This window comes from Strix uralensis, chromosome 8 (genome assembly GCF_047716275.1).
Source record: "Strix uralensis isolate ZFMK-TIS-50842 chromosome 8, bStrUra1, whole genome shotgun sequence".
Lineage (NCBI taxonomy): Eukaryota > Metazoa > Chordata > Aves > Strigiformes > Strigidae > Strix > Strix uralensis.
Window position 1 is genome coordinate 1507922 of NC_133979.1, and position 19813 is coordinate 1527734.

Consider the following 19813-nt stretch of genomic DNA (forward strand, 5'->3'; position numbering starts at 1 on the left):
TGGGACTGGGGACATGGGTCCATCATTAAGACTGGAGAGGCCTGTCTTAACTCTTAACATTTTGGAAGCAGCTTTTTTTCCCTTTTTTTTCCTTTTTAAAATTTTATTTCCTTTCTTTTTTCCCCTTAAGAGCTGCCTTGTCACAAATCTGCAGACAAGCAAACCAGTTCCTACCTGTCTGGCCACCGGGTGTGGGGCCCGCTGCGGAGGCAGCCCCGCGGTCGGTGTCGGGGTACGCAGGGTGGCACAGGAAGGGGAGCCCCAGCACCCGCCCCCCAGCTCCTTAAAATCAGAATTGCCTCACAGGCTTCCTTTCTTAATCCAGCCCTTCCCTGAGGATCGTTAGTTCATTGTTTATTGCATGGAAAAACCTAAAGCAGCAGGATTGTGGGTTCCCAGCTGACAGCCCCCCTGCACTGTGCCGCAGCGCCAGGGTGGGGAGCACGGGGGGGAAGGAACCCGCCGGCGTGGGGAGAGCACCTCTGCCTGGATCAAAACTCATCCACACGCGTGAAGGTGAACCCACACGGGGGCTTCACCTCAGGGCCAACCGTCACCTGAGCCAGCACTTCCCAGATAATCGTCTTTAATTAAAAAAAGAGAAAAATAAATCTCGCACTGCTGCGTGAAGGGTGCATGTCACCTGGTGCCTCCCTGCAACCTGGGTGGTGTGGGACCGTGTCTGTGAGGGCACAGGAGACCTTCCCCGGGGGACAGAGGCTGCAGCTGCTTTTGAAGGACTAATGTAGAAATCCTAAATGGTCCCATTAAGGTCATTTTGACTACTCATAACACTACTGCTTGCTAAACATCGTTTCAGCCAATTTGAATAAAATAATGCCAAAAAGATAACATTTGGTATTTTTGGGGCAGTGGGGGTCGGTGTTAAAGCTTCGCTGCCGTATGTTTCAGCCAGGGGGTCCACCTCTCCCCAGGCCCCTCTCTGGAGTCGGGGGGGCGCTGGCTAAGTTAAGGTTCAGTGTGACACTGCACTGATCTCATTTCACTGCCACCTCCTTCTCATTACAACCCACTAATGACAGCGCTGGGCCACCCTGACACCCAGCCCTGCGCACAGCCCCCCCGCCCCCGCGCCTTAGAGCCGATAAACTCAGCAGGGGAAACAGCCCAGCACAAAACAGGCTGTTAACAAGCACTAAAGCTCTCTCAGCTTTTTTTCAGTTTACCAATTTTCACCTGTGAGCTGTTACCTTGGCTCTGGGTCCTCAGGCAGAGCCCTCGCCACCCTCCGCACACCTGCAGCTCCCCACCCCACTTCTGTGGAGATAATTCAGTGTATTTATCTCTGCCCCAGGAGGTCTCTTAAGGGACCTAATTCCCTTACGACATCATTAACTAAAAGCTACGTAGGTGCCTACAGTTTTCTGAATATGATGTTGAACAAAACCTTGTTTCCTTTTTTAAAGGGCAACGAGGCCTTAAGAATGGAAATTCTGGCCTCTGAAATGCCACTAATATTAGAAAAGTTTTAGATGGGCTCTGCCAGAGCCTGTGCGATTTAATGGTAACAGTAAAAAATTACATTGATGCGATAGAAAACTGAAAGCTGAAAAAAAGGAGCAAATAACAATCCAAAACCAAATCTTGTGCATTCAGCAAGCTTTTTCAGCTTGTGGTATCAAGAAGATTTTAATTTAGTGAAAAGCATTAATTATTTAAATTTATGTTCTCAATATCACCAAATCATTTACTCAAACTGCACGCTTTGGGACAAGCCTCGGTCGATGGTGGCGGGGCGTTGCCAGGCCGGGGGTACAGAAGCTCTTCCCAAGGGAAGGTCTTCCCTAGGTAAGGTACAATTCACGTGATGTGGGAACCTGCTCCGTCAGCTTGCAATTTACGTTTCATTAATATTTATACTAAAAAACTTAATTGTTCCTGTTGATTGAGGAGAAAAAGGGAGGTGCAAAGAACCAGAGCGTGGGGAACTTACAGGCAAACGCAGCGGTGCCACTTTCTGAACGATCGCTAAAAAAATCCCTCGGCTCTGCCGGACTCTGCTGCTCAACGGATGCCGTTTGGTCAAAAAAAAAAAAAAAAAGAAAAGAAATCCAAACCATTAAAAAGCTGGTGCTTCATAATAACATTAGGGGATGGTTCCTACTATACCTATGTCCTGACTAACCTGTAGTTTGATTTCTCTGTCTGGGGGACTTTCTCTCTCCCTCCCTATGCACACAGGTGCTCTCCACAAAGCCACCCTCCCCTCTCCCGGCACCCAAAGCCATCGCTGGGTGTTTCTCTTCCACCCATCTGCCGGGTTTGCTGTGAGCCTGACCTAAGCCCCTGAGCCTGGCCTAAGCCCCTCGCTCCCCAGAGCGCCCATGCCGGTGCCTCTCGGTGGGGCCAGGGACTCAGCAGCACCTTTGTGGCTGAGGCTCAGCACGCAGGGCCGCAGCCAACCCCCTGCGCGTGCGGACCCTCCACGGGAGGGACGCTGGGCCGCGCAGGGCCTTACACCCAGCGGCAGTACCCTCTTTTGAAGTTTAGTTTAATTTGAAGTCTAATTACCTCAGTCAGAGCACGCTTGATGGGAAGGGAAGAAAGGTTTAAGAACTTCTAGAGGCTCTGGCAAGCGGAGAAGTAAAAGGTTCCGGCCATGCCGGCGGGCAATAGCTGCGCTGCTCTGACCGTCGGGATTTTGGGGTGATTTCTGTTTTTTTGCGCACTGCACAAAAAAAGGCTCTTCCCAGGCTCGCTCAGTGCCATGTGCAGCCCTGTGAGATGCACCGTGCCCTCGACTAAACCCGCTCCGGCCGCTCTCCCCAGACTGTTACTGATAAAGACTGTACAAAGGTTCAAGCCTCACCAATGGCCAACACAGCGGGCAGGGGCGAGCACAGCCTGGACAGGAGGGAAAACACAGAACAACGCAAGGCTGCAGGGAGGGGGGGTGTACGTACAGGGCCTCTGATTTTAAATTTAAAAGTTAAACAATAAAATCAGCAGCAACAGAAGAAGTTTTACTGCCACCCATCGCAACCTTCTTCCATTCATGAACCACACCTGCCTAAGCTCACTGTTCGTCCGTGTCGTGTGTTCACATGGAATCAGCTAGAAGTGTCAAACAAAAGGAAGTTAACCAATTTTCATGTAGGTTATTTATATCTAGGTCCCAGAGTTGACAGTAGAATTTATTAAGTATCTCACCCTGTATAGTGACATTTTTACTAATTAATATGGAGCCAGCTATACACACTGCATATGTACAGGTATTTTCATAAGGCATATAATATCTTTGCATTGAAAATAAATGAACATTATTAAATTTAATTTAATATATACTTTCTTTGAGGTGTTTATGAAAATATTTTTTCTCTATATTTTTGTATGTGACATGATAGAAATATTTCATGGGAAGTACAGGTTAATATATTTTATCTTTATAAAGGCATATACAACTTTGAGGCAGTGTTTCTGATGGACAGCAGAATTCCTAAAGAATTTGTATGTGCTTCTGTGTTTTGAAATCATATGAAATTGACTTTAAGAACTTGATTAAAAAAACGCACCAATGCACAGCCAGAGGCTGACAAGTAAAACTAATACATAGCCACATGAACAATATATTTATATCGTTAATATATTTTTTTCCAAGATGATTGGTACTAACATATAGTATTATACATTTGGCACTACTGTTTGCCATTGGTCCAGCAATTGGCAAAAATTTGTTTCCTATGTATAAATCTGTTTGAACATTAGATCTGGCTAGACATATTTACTATTTATAAAAAAATATTTAGACAGTAAGCTCACGTTGAATAACTAGGTCTACTGTATTCTGGAAACTCTTCAGTAGTAACACAGCTTTCTCGTGTTCCATATGTACAAAACTGTGTCCGTTTGCCTGTAACACAAAAACAAGAAGAAGAGAAATCAAATGAGACTCTATTTAGGGTCTTCATTTTGGGGGAGCAAAGGGATATATGGAAATTAAAAGCAATTCAGGATTTCCTGCAAACAGGAGTCTGACGCAGTCCCTCTTCCTCCATTGGACAGATCCTGCACCCCCCCTGCTTCAAGCAGGGGCTGGACGAGATGAGCTCCAGGGTCCTCTCCAGGTTAATTAGGCTGCAACTCTGTGTATTTTCTGAAGAGACAAGAGCTCTGGGACATGAGAGTGAAGCCCAAAGGGGGCGAGTGCTGCCAGAATCCATTGCTGACTGCAGCGGAGGCTCTGGCTCCCATCAGGTGCAGACACACAGCGTGTACAGAGGGACCAACTGACTGAATAAACTGTCCTGCTTTTGTGCTCACTGAATCTTTCTGTAACTTGTCGGTTACAACTCACTCTAAAAGAGTCAAATTTTAAATGTAATCAGTAAGAGTTTCCTGAGCGTGATCCATAAGCCCAAGTAGAAGATCCACCACTCTCCCAAAGGTGATCAGGCACTGAACACGGGTAATGCTCTCGGCAGCATCTCCTCCCCAAGCGCCAGCTCCGTCCTCCGACCCCCATGGCCCTGCTGCAGGGCTTCACCTGGTCGGGGAGATGCCCCCCCCTCCCCTCTGGAGCCACCCACAGAACCCCCCACCGCCCTCCAGCCATGGCGCCTGCTGCCGAAGGCCCACGACGGCCGTGGAGGCTGCCCAGGGGCTCTCTGTGGCAGAACCTGGTCTCTCTCGCTTACAGCGATTCTAGAAAAAGCACTGCGCTTCGACAAAACCAGAAAAAATTAACTGACATTTAAAAATAGGGGAATGAAGCCCTCATGCTTTGGTGAATAAACTGTGAAATTACAGCCCTGTAGAGAACTACCAGATGTCTCTTGCACACATCCAGACCGCCCTACACAGATCTCTTACAGGATATCTTCCTGGGCACAACAAAACCATTCTGCACCTTATTATATATTATATACAGCACCTTACTATATATTATATACAGGAGGGAGATTTCAAGAGCAGCCCCCCGAGTGCTCCCCAGCCCCCTCGTGCCCACGGCCGCTCGTCCCCTGGCAGGAGTTCAGATCCTGCCCCGGCACAGGTGCCTGCAGAAAGGCTGCCCCGGGCCCGCTTGCTGTGCTCTAGGTTGCCCGGCCCAGAATAATTAACAGCGGTGCTGCGCACGCATCCCTGCAGTGGTTTCTGACCAGGGTGCCCATGAGCGTGGCGGTGCCTCCCTGGCACTCGCATGTTTCTCTTCAAAGGTGTTGGCTGCTGCGAGCTCTAGTGCTGATGACTGCACAGGAATGGCAACGGGCAGGCACGGAGCCCGGAGAAAAGGCAGCATCCAAGCAACAGTGAGGAGTGGCTCACTTTTATTCAGCTTAGTATAATAAAATGTTTTTGCTCCGAGAAACAGCAATACAGATTTCAGGCAGGAAAAGTTTCAAAGACATTCACTTGTGTGCCACAATTAGGCAGCCATTTGGCATTCTGTCTGAGGTCAGCTCGGACTCTGACGTAATTCAGAGGGAAAGTCAGGTAGTTCACTTTATTCACCACACAGCTCACTATTGCTCATTCGGAAAAAAAAAAAAAAAAAAAAAGAACCTGCAAACAAACCTGAGAGCAGGCCAGCTCTGTCCACCCCCCTTCTCATTTTGAAGCTGCGCGGGGGAGGGGTACAGGGAACTGTTGTGCAGGGTCAGCTCTAGCTCGCGGAGAAACCTCTTCTACAAGAAAGGTTTCTCAGTGGAAGAGGGCTGTAGGAGATGATACAGATCCCAAAATACCCGAGCAGACCACACCCAGAGGGACAAAGAAATGATAATCGGAATCTACCTCTTTCACTCCTGCTGCGTCACACATTCCCCACAAAATATGCTATGAAATCCGCATATATACTTACACATTGAGTTATTATTTAAGTCTAATTATTAGACAAAAAGAAGATTTTAAGCTGTATCATGGAGCCACCAAAACAAGATGTCTTAGAAGTGTGGGGCAGCCTTTAACGGTGGCACAATTATAGGACAGGGCTGACAGAGCTGCCCTCTCCTTGCTGACTTAGCAGCCGTACAGCTGTGTTCCTCCTTAAAAGTCATCTACTAAAACCGCTGCTAATTTTATAACAGAAAAACCATTCTTACCTCTCAGATAAATAACTTAGAAGCTTACAACACCGAAAGAAAAGATACAACAAGTTTGCTCCGCCCAGGATCCCAGCAGGGCCGTGGGCTTCTGGACTTGCAAGGACCAGGATTTGTTCACTGCAGGAGACACCCACACACTCCTCTATCAAAAACAGGCCATGGGCAAAACCATGTTTTGAATGAGTTTCTCCGTGAGCTGGGTATGTCCACCCAGGGATTGACAAGCCTTTTAATTTTTGAATCTTCCCTCCCTCTTTTACCAAAACTGCTTGGGGAGACACATAAACGCACAACAGAAACATTACTGCGTCTCCTGAACACATCCTGCTAAGCAAATTCTTCCATGGAAATGTTTAAAAATATGTCCCCTGGGAGCCTTGCTCTGACACCATCTTCCTGCGAATCCCCCTGAGTAACCAGAGTTTGCACAGCCACCGCTGTGCATCGGTAATGGGGACTCGGGGTGGGGGGTTACCTGCCGTGGCAACACAGAAAGGTGCCAGCTGGGGGGAGAAGTGTCAGACAGACACGACGGGGAGGGAGAGGCTGTAGCATGAGGGTTGAGATGACACTAAAAGCAGATCACGGGGCAGAGAGCATGAGGGCACAGTGGGCTAAGCCTGAGGGAACACAGGAAGAAGGTTCCTCCCTTGGAGTCCCAGCAGAAACCAGTGTGGAGGACAAGAGGCACAGGTAGCTGCAGCCGCTGAACAGGAGAGATTATGGGTGAAGAGGAACCTCCTCCTACGTAGTAACTGGTATTAGGAAGCTCTAGTCTCTGGCAGGGGATTGTCTCATGAGATAAACACAAACAGAAGTGACAGTAATAGTGGAAAAGGGCAGTGGAGGTGAAGTGGTGCCAGTGAGTATTGATAATTTCAAGTTCTTACTGCCTAGGGAACTGGATACTTTCAGCTAAAGGCATTGTTTCTATTTGAGAAGTAAAACATCCTTCATCACAGTTATGTTTTTTTTCTCTGATAAATCCTTCATGAGATTAATGGCCGACTTTTTACTTGCCACAATATAAATCAACACCTGGTAATAGGGACTATGCATGGGTAGAAGTAATTGCAAATAAAAGGAAAATGTTCTTGCCAGAGACAGTGACAAATGAGAAACTCTGCTGAGACTGATCCACAATCCTACCAGAATGACTGAGAGTGCAAAGTCAAACAAACTTCATCAACGTAAGTGATGAATAAATTAGGAGAGTGAAATTTGCTACCTAAAAAACCCCACAGCAGCACCTTAACTGTGAACATATAAATACACATAAATGCTCCTATTTTAGGCACAGAGGCTGAAACATGAGAAATCCCAGCTCCTGAGGGCCTGTGCCCCCCAGCAAAAATCTTGACATAACCAGAGCCACAAAGCAAATGCAGGTCACAAGCGTGCACATTTGAGGAAGCCGTGCCAGGCACACGGCTGCCAAGACTGGCCCTGCACGGACCGCACACGACTCTGCTCAGACCACGGCGTAGGCTGCTTGCCCCCACACACAACCCCCTCACCTTATTTTTCTGCTACTTTTTAACATATTTTACTTGTGTTTTTCTCTGTTACTAAGCTCAGTTTTCAACAGAGCACCTTGATTATTCTAAGTCTCTCTAGCTAATTTTGTATTTCATTTTGCTTCACTGTTTTCTGTATTTCACCGTTTTCTGAACACACTAGCAACTAAACATGAGTTGCCTATTGCAGACTGCAAAGCTGGTAACTACTGCAGAGCCTGCACCGGGTAGGAGGGGCAGGGGGAGCAAAGGAGAGAGGGAAGCAGGAGGAGAGAGGCTACCGAAGATGTTAGAAACATCCTTGGTTTGCCAACTTCCTTCATATAACCGATTAACCTCTCACCCTCGATCAGCGTGAACGTCTCTAAAAACTGTTATAAGCCTTTCGGATAACTACAATGACTCTTCCTTTTGTCTAAAGTAATACTATTTGCTGCCAGTGGTAACACATTTTCCAGGCTTAACGAGGAAGAAGAAACAACCTTGCAGGACATGGTAGAAAACCCTTTTCTACATGGACAGCCGTTACTTTCTGCCAGTGAGGAATTTTTGAAAGGTATGTTCAGCAATAGCCTGTCTTTCTATTTAAAAAGTTCACTGGAATACAGAAAATATTTGTTACAGAAACAAAAAAGAAAACAAGATGCTGAGATTTCTCTGTAAATCATGCAGATGCTTCCATGATCCAGTAGTGGATCCAGTAGAGGCTGTTTTCATGTGAGTGCATTCAAAAATGCTGAGGCAGCAAAGAAGAGGCAAAAATATTGACAGTTACAATTCTGTCAAAAAGTGTGACTATATAACTCCTTACACCAGTGCCACATCACCTGCAGAGGTGACGATTATAATCGTCTTGCTTTGTCATGTACCTATACTTGTGAAACTGCCTGTAAAGCTCCTTCTCCCTGCGTCTTCTTGCGCTGTTAGTGTGGAAAAGCTGGATATGATGTAAGGATTATTTTTAGCTTCAATTGTGTCACCTGGATGATTCCTGTGACAGACTGTAAGCATTAACCCCTTCCGGCAGTGCCGTTCCCTCCCAGAGGGTTGGTGCTGGCATCCACATGCCGTATTCTGTATCCCTGGGAAGCAAAGGCCACTCCGCCTCCTCGCTGCGCCACGGGCTCTCAGCACACTCCCTGGTTCAGCTCAGCTCCCCACAAGTGGCAGCGGGGTTGTCACCCAGCACACCCCAGTGCCCCTTTTTCACATCCCCAACTTGTTTTCAAACGGCTTTATTCCTTCCAAGACCAGCTCTCAGAAGTACTGTGAGTAGCACTCTTATAAATCGGTATTAAAGTACCACAATAACAACACCAGCAGGTAACTCATATGGCAAACAGTATCATTGTACTTGTAAGAGGCAGAGAGTGAGTTCAGTCACAAAGCAGTTAAAGCCATCCGTACCTGGAGGATCTTATCGCCAGGCTGGAGCACGCTGGAGGCTGGTCCGTCAGGCTGAACCCTAGTAACAAAGATACCCTATAAGTCAGAAGTAACAGAGGTTAGGATGCTATCACCAAGAACTAGTACCCAAAATACAGGTGTCTCCCTAACTGGTGTCTGGGGGCTTTCGATACCTTGGAACTGGTCTAAACACTAAACTCTTGCTTTAATCTGTTTGTAATCAAACACCAGTATACGTGACCTTCCACTAATTATCACCTGATAAAAATATAATCGTGGGTCATTTGAAACTAAGATTCCACGTCACAAAATAATGTCCAATATGAATAGGGCAAGAGATACAGGCTTATCAGGAGGATAATTAAATGGAGCAAACATTAATTTATTAGAATAATGTGTACTGTAATCTATACGGTAATCTTTGTTTACTTCCTCTAGGAAAAAAAAAAGTTTAAAAAAATTTCTAAAAAGCAGTCTTGATATTCAGCCCTTGAGATATTCAGCACAAAGGTCTGTAAGACTGTCACTGAATCCAGTGTCTTGAGAGGAGAAGGACTTTGAAAGGGGAAAAACTATTAAAGGATATTTTTAGATTTTTTTTTTTTCAGAATTTCAGTAATATAGGTCACTAAAACCCCAAATCAAAGATGGAGTTCCTAGATGATGAACACATTTGCACTATTTCCCACGCAGTCACGTACTTCTGCACCCTCAGCCTCACTCTCTCCACTGCGCTGACCCTGCTGCCGAGGGCAAATACCTTTAAGCAGACTCTAGACCTGAGCACAGGCTGAAATGCAGCCATTTACATCCCTGCCAGAGACCCCAGAGACATGCCCTGCTTGGCGTCATCACGCAAATCAGGTGCTTCCTTGAGGGATTTCACAGCATTCTGGAGCAAGGGACTGCCCAGGATTTCAGAGACCCTTGTCAAAGCCGAGCTCCTCGGGAGCAGACCGACGGGCTGCCTGTATTTCACCCATGCGCCACCAAGGTGTGACATGAGCCTGCCAGTCAAAACGACTGAGGGCTTTGGCACATCTCCCTGCTCTCCCTGTCCTCTCACCACCGTGCCGCCAGCGTGCCGGGGCAGAGGCACGGCCCTGTGCCGGAGAGCGCTGGCTGCCAGCCCCCATTCCACCTCACAGGCAGAACAGCACCACGTGCGCCACTCAGAGCCATCACGGCGACCAGCACGTACCATGAGAGACAGTACTGCTCTTTTATATTTAACACAGGATAAATCTGATTTAGTGGTGTAGGAAGCAATGTTTCAGAGTCACAACACATAAAAAACCTTTTAACTATTAATTCCTTCAATATAACCACCCTACCGCTCCCTTAGTACACAATTTTGGAGTTGTGTTATTGGTAAAATTAAATCTATCTACAGCTGTCACTGCACGGCACGTACTCCTGGTGCAGACACGCTCACAGTGGGATATGGACTCTTCTTTAATAATTTCAGGCAAGTGATAAGACAGTGGAAGTATAGCTTAATTCTAAAGTCATACACTAAACTGTGGAAAAAAAAGACCATGATGTTATAAAGTGTAATTCTAGTGTGCCACCTCAAAGGCGGACACCAAAAATGAGAATGTTTTAAGGGATAGCCATTAAAATGCCTGATAGTTACGTACATTAAATGGAACTATTCTTGAAGTTCACAACAGGGATTATCAATGAGAAAATTGAAAGGAATTAAGATTGTGTTAGATTCATATTTCCAAGAGTATTTTACATTTCAATTAGCTTTCTGTTGTAATTCAGAGTGGTGGGGAAATTATTTTTAATTTGCATGCAGATCTCAAGTTTTTGAAAAGATAGTTTTAATTTCATCATTTGCCAAACCTTCTCAGTATTTACAGAAGTTATGACTGTCTCTTAAAACTGAATCCAGTATTATCAAAGGATGTAAGAATATGTTGAGCAGAGAGGTACCTATAATACTTGTTTTTCAGCAAACTCCAGTCAGTTTTACTGCACAGAACAGATAAATTCACAGGTCTAAGAGTCCATTTCCTAATCCTAAAGCCCTGCGTAGCTGATAATCACCAGATGTTGTATTTTTACTAAGCTTCCTTTTGCTGTAAAGAGATTCATCAACCTCTTAAACACGTCAGTCCCAGAACGACCACTGAGTCTCCCTGAGCACCCTGTGCCGTAGCGCTGACGTTTTTAATCCGCAGTACAGACCAGAGCCTGCCTGCCATGGTGTTTGTAAGGCACTGACGAGCTCCACACTGGTCTGCAGGCCCATTGTGTTTGATACAGCTGCTATAAACCCTGGCATTTCAGCTACCTAGTGATGCTGTCACTGGTTTAGTGTTCCCTCTAATGACTTAGTGAAAGTTCCATCAGGGCCCATACTGACTTTTACAAGAAAAAAGTGAGAGACGATTCTCCAGAAAACAGTCTAAAAAATGATCCTGTACATGTACTACAAGGCAGACACCCATGTGATTTCTGTTTTGATTCTCTCATCTTCGTTAACCAGGAAAAAAAAAGCAAACAACACTCTCCTAACAAAAAAAAAAAGCCAACTATGGGAAAATTTCTTTCAATTATCACAACAGAAGTGCATAAAAGTTTCACTCATGTTATCTATGTCTCCACTATATGGCACTCTAAAATAAGGACCATTTAGAGAGAAATTTGTAACTTACCTTATCAGAAGGTTTGAATGGATTTCCTTGCCCACTTATTCCACCACTGATACTAAAACCAAGGCCAGGATTCTTCTCTATCCTCACACAAAACTAGGTTAGAAAGATACGGCAGGATGAGTCAATGCCAGCACTAAAGCCCATCTAAAGAATGGCATCTGCTTCACGCACATCCCATTTCACCATTAACGAGACAAGCTGACCCTCTCCAAAGCTGACTGCACAATACAGTAAAAGTCAGTAGAATATTGTTATAAACTGAAAATATTTTCATGATTTTTAGCATGCTGCAATGATAGTATAATATTCACGGTGCTGCATGCATTTTTTGCATATATTTTAAAATTTTCTTTCCAAGGAGAAAAAAACCCCTTTAGACTTGTGAAAGAGCAGTTCACACTGGCCAAGTTTTTCACTTAATCGTTGGGAGAAATCTGTCAGTGAGGCTTCATCTCGTGCACTTTTATTTTTCCGGACGGTGTCACATGTGCAGCATCCCCCGGTGCTGTTTTTGGGACAAACCCAAGCAATCGGTACTCTGAAGCTCAGACATCTTCAGGCCATGGTCAGCACCAAGGCCACAGCCCCGCCAAGCCTGCACCGTGCACCAACCACTTTTACAAGCACCTTACTCCAGGAAGGAGTGCTGACTCTTATCTTTTAGTCAGGATGACTCTAAACGGCATTGGGTAACTGAATATAAAATAAAAATTACTTCAGTGTAACTTAATGACTGTTCATTGAGCCAGTCTGAGCACGTACTCGAGCCACACAAGCAATTGCTTCTGACTCTCAATGCAGCACTCAGGGACTTAGCACAGGCAGCTGCTTGCGTGGAGTGACCAGCGCTCTACACAAGAGAAAGGTTTGCTAATGATTCTGAACCTTATTCTGCAAGTCAGGTGCCCCAAACAGTTATTGCAGTCATTAAGGCCAAACGTCATGGGGACAGGACCACTTAATGAAGAAAATCCTCAGCACCCGTTTTGTTAGACTGGGGGGACTGGTGCTGCCACTGGCCTTTCGCAGGGCTGAACCGGAGCAGCCAACCCAGACCTGGGAAGATCAGCGTCTTGCCAAATACACTGCACAGTTAGCACTGAACTGAGTTACTGGGGAATGGGCAGAAATTGCAAATAATGACCCAGCGATGTCAGCTCTGCTCAGGAACTTCAATGCCAAATTGTGTCGCTTGGTCAAGCCACGAAAAAAACCGCTATCGCTCCCCAGTGGCAGGAAGAGGACAGACCTGCTCGCCTGCCTCCAGCTCAGGCACGCTCCCCACGCTGCCTGGCTCAGCTGCCCTCTGCTATTGCCCCAGGCTCCCTTTTCCTGCTGTACACAGTGCAGAAAAAAACAAGCAGTTTTTGTCAAAGTGTTATAGACACGCTTTCTCACCTGCTCCTGATACGCATCTGTACTCCTCTGACCCTTGGTTTGGATTAAACACCGCCCTGTCTGAGGTGCCCGAGAGCTCTGCGAAGAGGGAATCTGAATAGGCAGTGGTGGCTGAAACTGCTGAATGGTGACTTTGTTCATGTTTCCTTCATACTGCTGCTCGCGGCTCCGATGCTGCAGGCTTTGTGATCCCATTAAAGTCTGGATATGGCTACCTGCCTGTGGGTAACGTAACCCGTTAGGCCAGAAATTCAGGAAGCTGAAAAGAAGCAATTATTACAACTTACAGAGTCAAGTAAAAGCAAACCTCTTAAATCATATCAGAGGTTTGCCTTTTGACCACAGTTGGAAAAAACCGTGATTAAAAGCAGCAAGGATACGCCCATTGCATTCAGTGACCCTAGGAGGTTGAGGGAAATTAGCCGTATAGAGTCTGCTTTATAAACAGAAAGTGGTTTTTTTCCCTCATGTCATGACATATGCTTCCGCTCAGAATGCTTTGTCAACTGAAAACATTGAATAAATTGCAGTGGGGTGGATTATTCATCACAGCACACTCTGAAGATACTGGGGTTTTTTCTGAGGATAGTTTGGAATAAGATTTATAACACAAATACAGATTTTGGCCAGTGTTGTGCACTGTGTATGCAAAGTGTAATCAATTAAATCCTGTGCCTTGTCCTAGGAACAAATGTGGCTTTTACAAAAGGTAACTAATCAAATTAACAAATTTCTATGATAATATCTACCGGTTTGAAGCTCTAATATTTTGTAAATGTAAGTGAAATACTGCATTACATTGACTTGGCCTTTTGATAATTTCAGAAAAAAAAAAAGACGACTGCTATCATTCTTCCACCCCCTCCATCCCCCGTGCCCTTCACGTTGGCAGCTGGGGTCTAACAGGTGAGGTTTGCTTTCTGGATTCTGTTTCTGACATGGTGAAGTTGCATACTTGCTTATTCTTCAACACACAGTCAGTATTTAGGCACATGGATTACATAAATATTTGAGGCAAATCTTTGCAAAATAAATTGAGACAATTTTATCCTTTCCATATTTACAGGATTCAGTTGTTGTTGCTTATACATAATCACATGCAACTTAACCATAAGGGAACGAGCAAAATTCATGCTCCGTTGTATGATCAAATATTATTACCTCCATGAAATACCGCACCGCTGCTACTGAGAGTTCTCAGATTACACGTGCCCGTCAACCAGTGCTATTATTTGAACAGCCTGAATGTGGAGGAGCGTTACGACTGCATGCCTCAGTATCTGCAAGTCTCTACGGACAAATCAGACCTACTGAAATGACATTTCACATTAAGTTTACACCAGCCAGCGACCCAATCACATCTCGTCATGAAGGTCTAATCCTCAGTGCTACTGAACCTTTATGATCCTGCGTGGAAGAGCCACCAATTGTGAGACTCTATTTTAGACAAGTTCAAATTTAATACAGCAAAAGATCAAAACATTTCTTACCCGTTGGCCAATCATCCGGCCTCAGAAGTTATAGCAGCCAGAGCATTAGAATTAATTGCTTGTTGCCATAGCAAAAATACATCTTAACAGATTTCTAAGATATGTCTGCAGAACACGTCAGTAATACAGATGCAGTTGGAGCTACTCGTGTCACTGAACACACAATCCCAGCGAGACACGCAGTGACTGCAAGCAAAACTGATCTGCTCTGTCTTATTGTTTTGCTGATGACATATGAAGAAAGGGAGTAGGTAGAATACATGTCTGACAGTTCTTCAGTTTAGGACAAGAGGGATAGTCTCAAGGTGAGTAATGACAGAGAAATCTCAATCCCCAAACTCTTCTTAAAACACAGCTCACCTGTGTCAGTGAAAGTGCTTAACAGACATTGAGAAACCAAGAACAGCCTGTACTGCGAACATCCCACTTTACAGGTCAGGGAGATCTTCAACTCAACCACAATCAGAAGGGAAGGAAAACGCTCAAAACAGACTTTTTAGCTATTCATCAACTCCCCTGCGGCAACAAGCCCTGCCTGCAGCAGATTGCTGAATCCGTGTCACCCTGCACCGCGGAGACGCGAGGTGAGCCAGTGACCATGGGCAGCACAGTTCTGTACTTCGTGTTGTGTCAGACTCAACACAAGAGGATCCCAAAAAAGCAGAATGTCATAAATTCTGTTTGCCCCAGATACAATCCCAGATCCACCACAGCAGGTGCACTGTCTGCCTCAGAGGAAGATGTCTATTTCAAATACAAAAAAAAAAAAAAAGCAATTCTTCACTGAAAAACCCCAAATCTTCTTTATCAAGTTAAAAGACCTTTGTAGTGAACAGCAGATGCTGGAAATGAAAGAGCCTCCAGGCTGTTGTGACCAACAGAAATGCTCCCAGGTCAGAAAGGGAGAGAAATGATGTCTCAGACACTTCTGTACATCCCTGTTGAGAGGCAGCTGCCTTGCTCTGGTTCCAGAGCACATGTTCCTTCCCCATCCTCTGAGACCGTTACAGCCCACGCAGGGATCTCCAAGAGTTTGTGTGGCCTCAGCCTTCGTGGGGGCTGCTGTGATCCTGCAGCAGAAGAAGCCAACTAACAGTCCTATGCATCCCTGCACAGCTCTTCCTCTTCGAGGGTTGTCACCCTGCACCCAGATCAGCTGGCCTGATCTCTGTTCACTTTCCATCTCTTTCCTCACTCTTCAATCCCTCTTTTTCATAAGGAGTCATTTCCAAGATCCGTTCTGGTGATGCCCCACCACATTTCTACCCCTTCCCTTCTTAGGGAGGAGCAGCTAGCTTGGAATACAACTGATTTAATCAGGCATGTAGCTGACACCTCTCTTGTTGGCATGACAGAAAAAGTCGTTGTCCAGGAAGCGTAAATACTGTAGTCTTTCAATAAATCACTGGACTATTCAATTTGAAGACTAAAATATCCGACTTTTCCATAAGAGAAACAACCCATAAATTATGGGATGATCATGTAATGATCACTTAAAATAAAACTGGCATTTAATCTGTATTCTGAATAGCAAAAAGGACAGAAACAACCACTCACACCCCACATAACGATGCAGTGATGACTGTGCAGCATTCCCACCCTACCTAACATACACAAATCACCATCACTACACGTATAGCAGCCCTCTGTGTGCAGACCATTTAGAACATGTATTACTGTGTCCATACAGCAGCCTGAGCACACAGTCCATCTGTCTACAGTCCACGCTCGTCGTCTTGGAAGAACGAGTCCCAGCTCTTCCTCCAGCGATTCCCCAAGTACAGTTCTACCATGTAGTGACCCTGCCCTGCAGGAGCCCACTCACACTAGTCCTCCTAGGTTATGGTAAAACACAACATATACTACAAGTTCTATTTACGTTATTTAATTGTTTGTCATGTTGAACTTTATAGAAGATCCTCTGAGTCTGACTTGAAATAATTGCTGTATTTTAATCCCCAGATGCTGGGAAACCAAGACACGTGAGGTCACTTTTAATGGAGAAGAGATTAGTGTTGTCGTAACAGCACATTGCAAACCACCTCCTGAGGATGGTGGGTAAACAATTTTCAGAATTCATTTTCTCACTCCTCTTAAAAGACTTTGAAGAGATCGTATCACTACTTCTTGTGTATTCACACTGTGGCTCTTGCTGGAGGTGGATAAGCTGCCTTTCTTGGAAATGAGAATTATTTATTCTGCAGAAAAAATTCCCTATTATGCAGACTGTTTCCCCAATTTCATTTCTATTCTTTATTTAACATCCAGCACAAAAGTTAATTATTTTCAGCTCAGTGTCCAATATTTACAGTATAATTAAAGTAGCTGACAACGGATGTAACAATGGATTGGTCCACTGAGTTAAGCAGATTTCAGCACAGTTATGCAATGTTTGTACTTACCATATCTGAGCAGCGAGATACAGAAATATTCAAAACGAAACAGAATCTGCAGTTTCTTATTATAACAACAGTAATGATGCACAAATGCAAGACATAGACTGTGTTAGATTGTGTGAATGGGTAAATGTAGGTTTATCCCAATATGCCAGTGAAGATAAGCAGCGACTCCTCTTAAATGTCTTATTCTGGTTTCTTGCACATCAGAGGATAAATAAACCCTTCAAATAACTTGGCTGTCAGGGCACTGTCAGGGCACCCTCCTGCTCACTCTCCTGTGCCTGGGAAGGAGTCCCTGGGCAGCTCAAGGTGCAGTGCCTTTCATCTCCCATCTCCAAGCAATTCTCTTGCACGTGTGTATCCCATCACTACGTTTGTAAGAAGGTGAGGGCTACTGCTTCTGAAACTGTCTTGGATAAAAAGATGTGAAGCCAGTAGGGAGACATTTGCCTCAGCAGAGCTGACAGTTCATTCCACTACAGAAGTTATCCGTGTGCACACTAGGACTTTCACACTGGTTTTACTCACTCACAGGGCTTTACTTCAGGAAGGAGCAGGACCCATCTCCATAGAGGTAACAATCACTGTAATTATCACTGCTTAAATTGGTGGCTCCACCTTCTAAAGCTGATTGCAAACACAGCTTAGTTTGTCAAGATCCTCCGTTCTGCAGCTTTATGATTAGAGCATCTAAACATGGCAGTTTCTCAGTGGATGAGCAGAGCCAAGCTGGGGCTGGGAGAGAGCAGCCAGTGTTTTCATAGAGGCAGGCCAGATCCAAGCACTGGAATTTAATATCCACCACCACAAGGTACTAGAAATCAGAAGCCTTTCTAGTGAGTTTATCAGCAAATGATGTGTGCCCAGGACGCCTCTGCCAAAATGTCTGTGACTGTCCAGACACTGGGCTGGCCTCCATCTCAATGCATTTATTTTTTTGTCATGAACTGAAGAATGACATTGAAAGGAAAAATTTGAATGAAGGCTCTTCAGGAGAGGAAGGAGCCATCTGATACGTGCAGGAACACACCTGCCAAGCCCACTGTGCCCATTTCACATGCTACAGATCTAACTACTAGCATCTCCATAAACAAATGCAAAACCAGGTAGCCAGCATGAAAACACCATCCTTAATTCATAATGATTATTGCTTTGAACTCTGAAAGAAAAGCAGGTGTTTCCCAAACCTCATTAACCCGTTCTCCTCCTTCCAGTGATTCGCTGGGAGAAGAGGATGATGGCAGCTACATCAGCAGCCTTGCTTACCTTCTTGGTGACGGTGTCGGGCGGCACGTCCCGCCGCCCCAGCGGGTAGGGGTTCCACTGGCTGCTCACAGACACCTCCTCCTGCCCATTGTCCAGGATGCTGCTCTGCTGCGACGGGGTCTGTGGCGGAAACGGTAGGGCAGCCTTTAGTCACTGTCACACCATGACCGAAAATTCTCTCTTCATATGTGTTTCAGTAATCAACCCAGTTAAACTGTAACACGCTATCACTAAAATGGAAATCCTTTTAAATTTCTACGGTATTTCATTAACGTGTAATCATATTGCTGTGGGACTCTCTGCAAGCAGGAGATCTTGAAAGATATATAAGAGAAATGATGAGAATAATGAATGATGAGAGAAAAGAGAAAATTAATTTAACATAACTCATTATTTTCAGAGAAACAAATTTTGGCAAAGTTCCACATTTAAACACGCAGTCTGCCATTAATTATTTGAGTTAAAACTTTCTTACTGGTCATTCAAGCACCCAAAACTTTTTTATTAAGTACTTGCTACTGAGATTAAATTACATGCTTGTATTTCCTTCAGAAAATATTCCTGAATGGCAATATCGAGCTTGTGACTACTCTCAGGTTGCGCTACGCTCCGTGTACTGCTGTGTGTGGTGAGCTCCTCACAGAGCTCTGGCTAGGCTAGGGCTGGTTTTGTTCTGAGTGAACAGGATAGCCCACATACAATATAACCAGTAATTAAATACCTTCCTGAATGTGAATGGGCATAACACATATTTAAAGTTTCCTAAATGAGCTTCATGCTTTTGTTAATATTTTTCACTTTTCTCTCCTTTTATGCATATTTCTTCTTGGTCACTTTCCCCCCCCCTTTATTTTATTCCTGTTCTCAGTACTTTTGAGGACGTGTGTACTTTTTCTGTCCCCTCTTGGCTTTCTATTACCTGTTTTTCTATTTCTTTACCATAGCTGGAAATCTTGCTAACATGGCTATGGCTCTTTGTGTCAGACTTTCCAGAATGCCAACACTGTACTACCACTGGCAGCACTCAGCGTTATGTAGTGCTTAGTCAGTTAACTGCTTATTCAGTTCTGACTAATGGTAATCTGCAAAGAAAAACAAAAAAGTCTGTGCTTCCCCTCTGTCATTCAAGCAATTTCTTCTTCAGCTCAGATTAAAAAAAAAAATTATGAAACACTTCTTTAGATGACTGAAAAACAAATGAAACTGTTGCTTTGAAATATTAAAGCTGGTAACTGGTCAATTAAAAGCTTTTTTCTGTGCAAGCTTAAAAAGCCTTTAAAAGTAAACAGAAGTAAATGGCGATTTAAATCATACTCCTCAGAGGTTAAGTAGAAAAATTCAACCCTAATTATTTAAAATCAAAGAAAACTTTCATTATAATTCTCTCACATTCAAGAAGTCTTCTGGAAAAATTGGGAAAAAAAATGTGGTTTTCCTTATGTTAAAAACCACTAGAAAAACATTTCCCCTGTTGAAACTACAAGATCTCCCTGTAGAGCTTTCTTTACACACGTTAAAAATGGAAAACTGAGAGCAACCTCAGCATTTTTTCCCCTAGGTTACCTGCCCAGCTCAACAGGCACCAGTCCCAGGGCCTCACGCAGCAGC

General features: G+C 44.7%; 1 protein-coding gene across 1 annotated transcript in view; it reads right to left on the bottom strand.

The window, feature by feature from the left end:
* Positions 1 to 2247: 2247 nt before the first annotated feature.
* The window catches only part of LRRC7 (leucine rich repeat containing 7), a 171732-nt gene continuing 154166 nt past the window's right edge, over positions 2248 to 19813 (bottom strand). The window contains exons 21-25 of the mRNA XM_074875773.1: positions 18206 to 18325; positions 13051 to 13269; positions 11653 to 11745; positions 8987 to 9061; positions 2248 to 3871 (exon numbers count right to left, since the gene is read on the bottom strand). Of these exons, the coding sequence (XP_074731874.1) occupies positions 3764 to 3871; positions 8987 to 9061; positions 11653 to 11745; positions 13051 to 13269; positions 18206 to 18325 (615 nt within the window). The 3' untranslated portion in view covers positions 2248 to 3763. The remainder of the gene's footprint in view (positions 3872 to 8986; positions 9062 to 11652; positions 11746 to 13050; positions 13270 to 18205; positions 18326 to 19813) is intronic.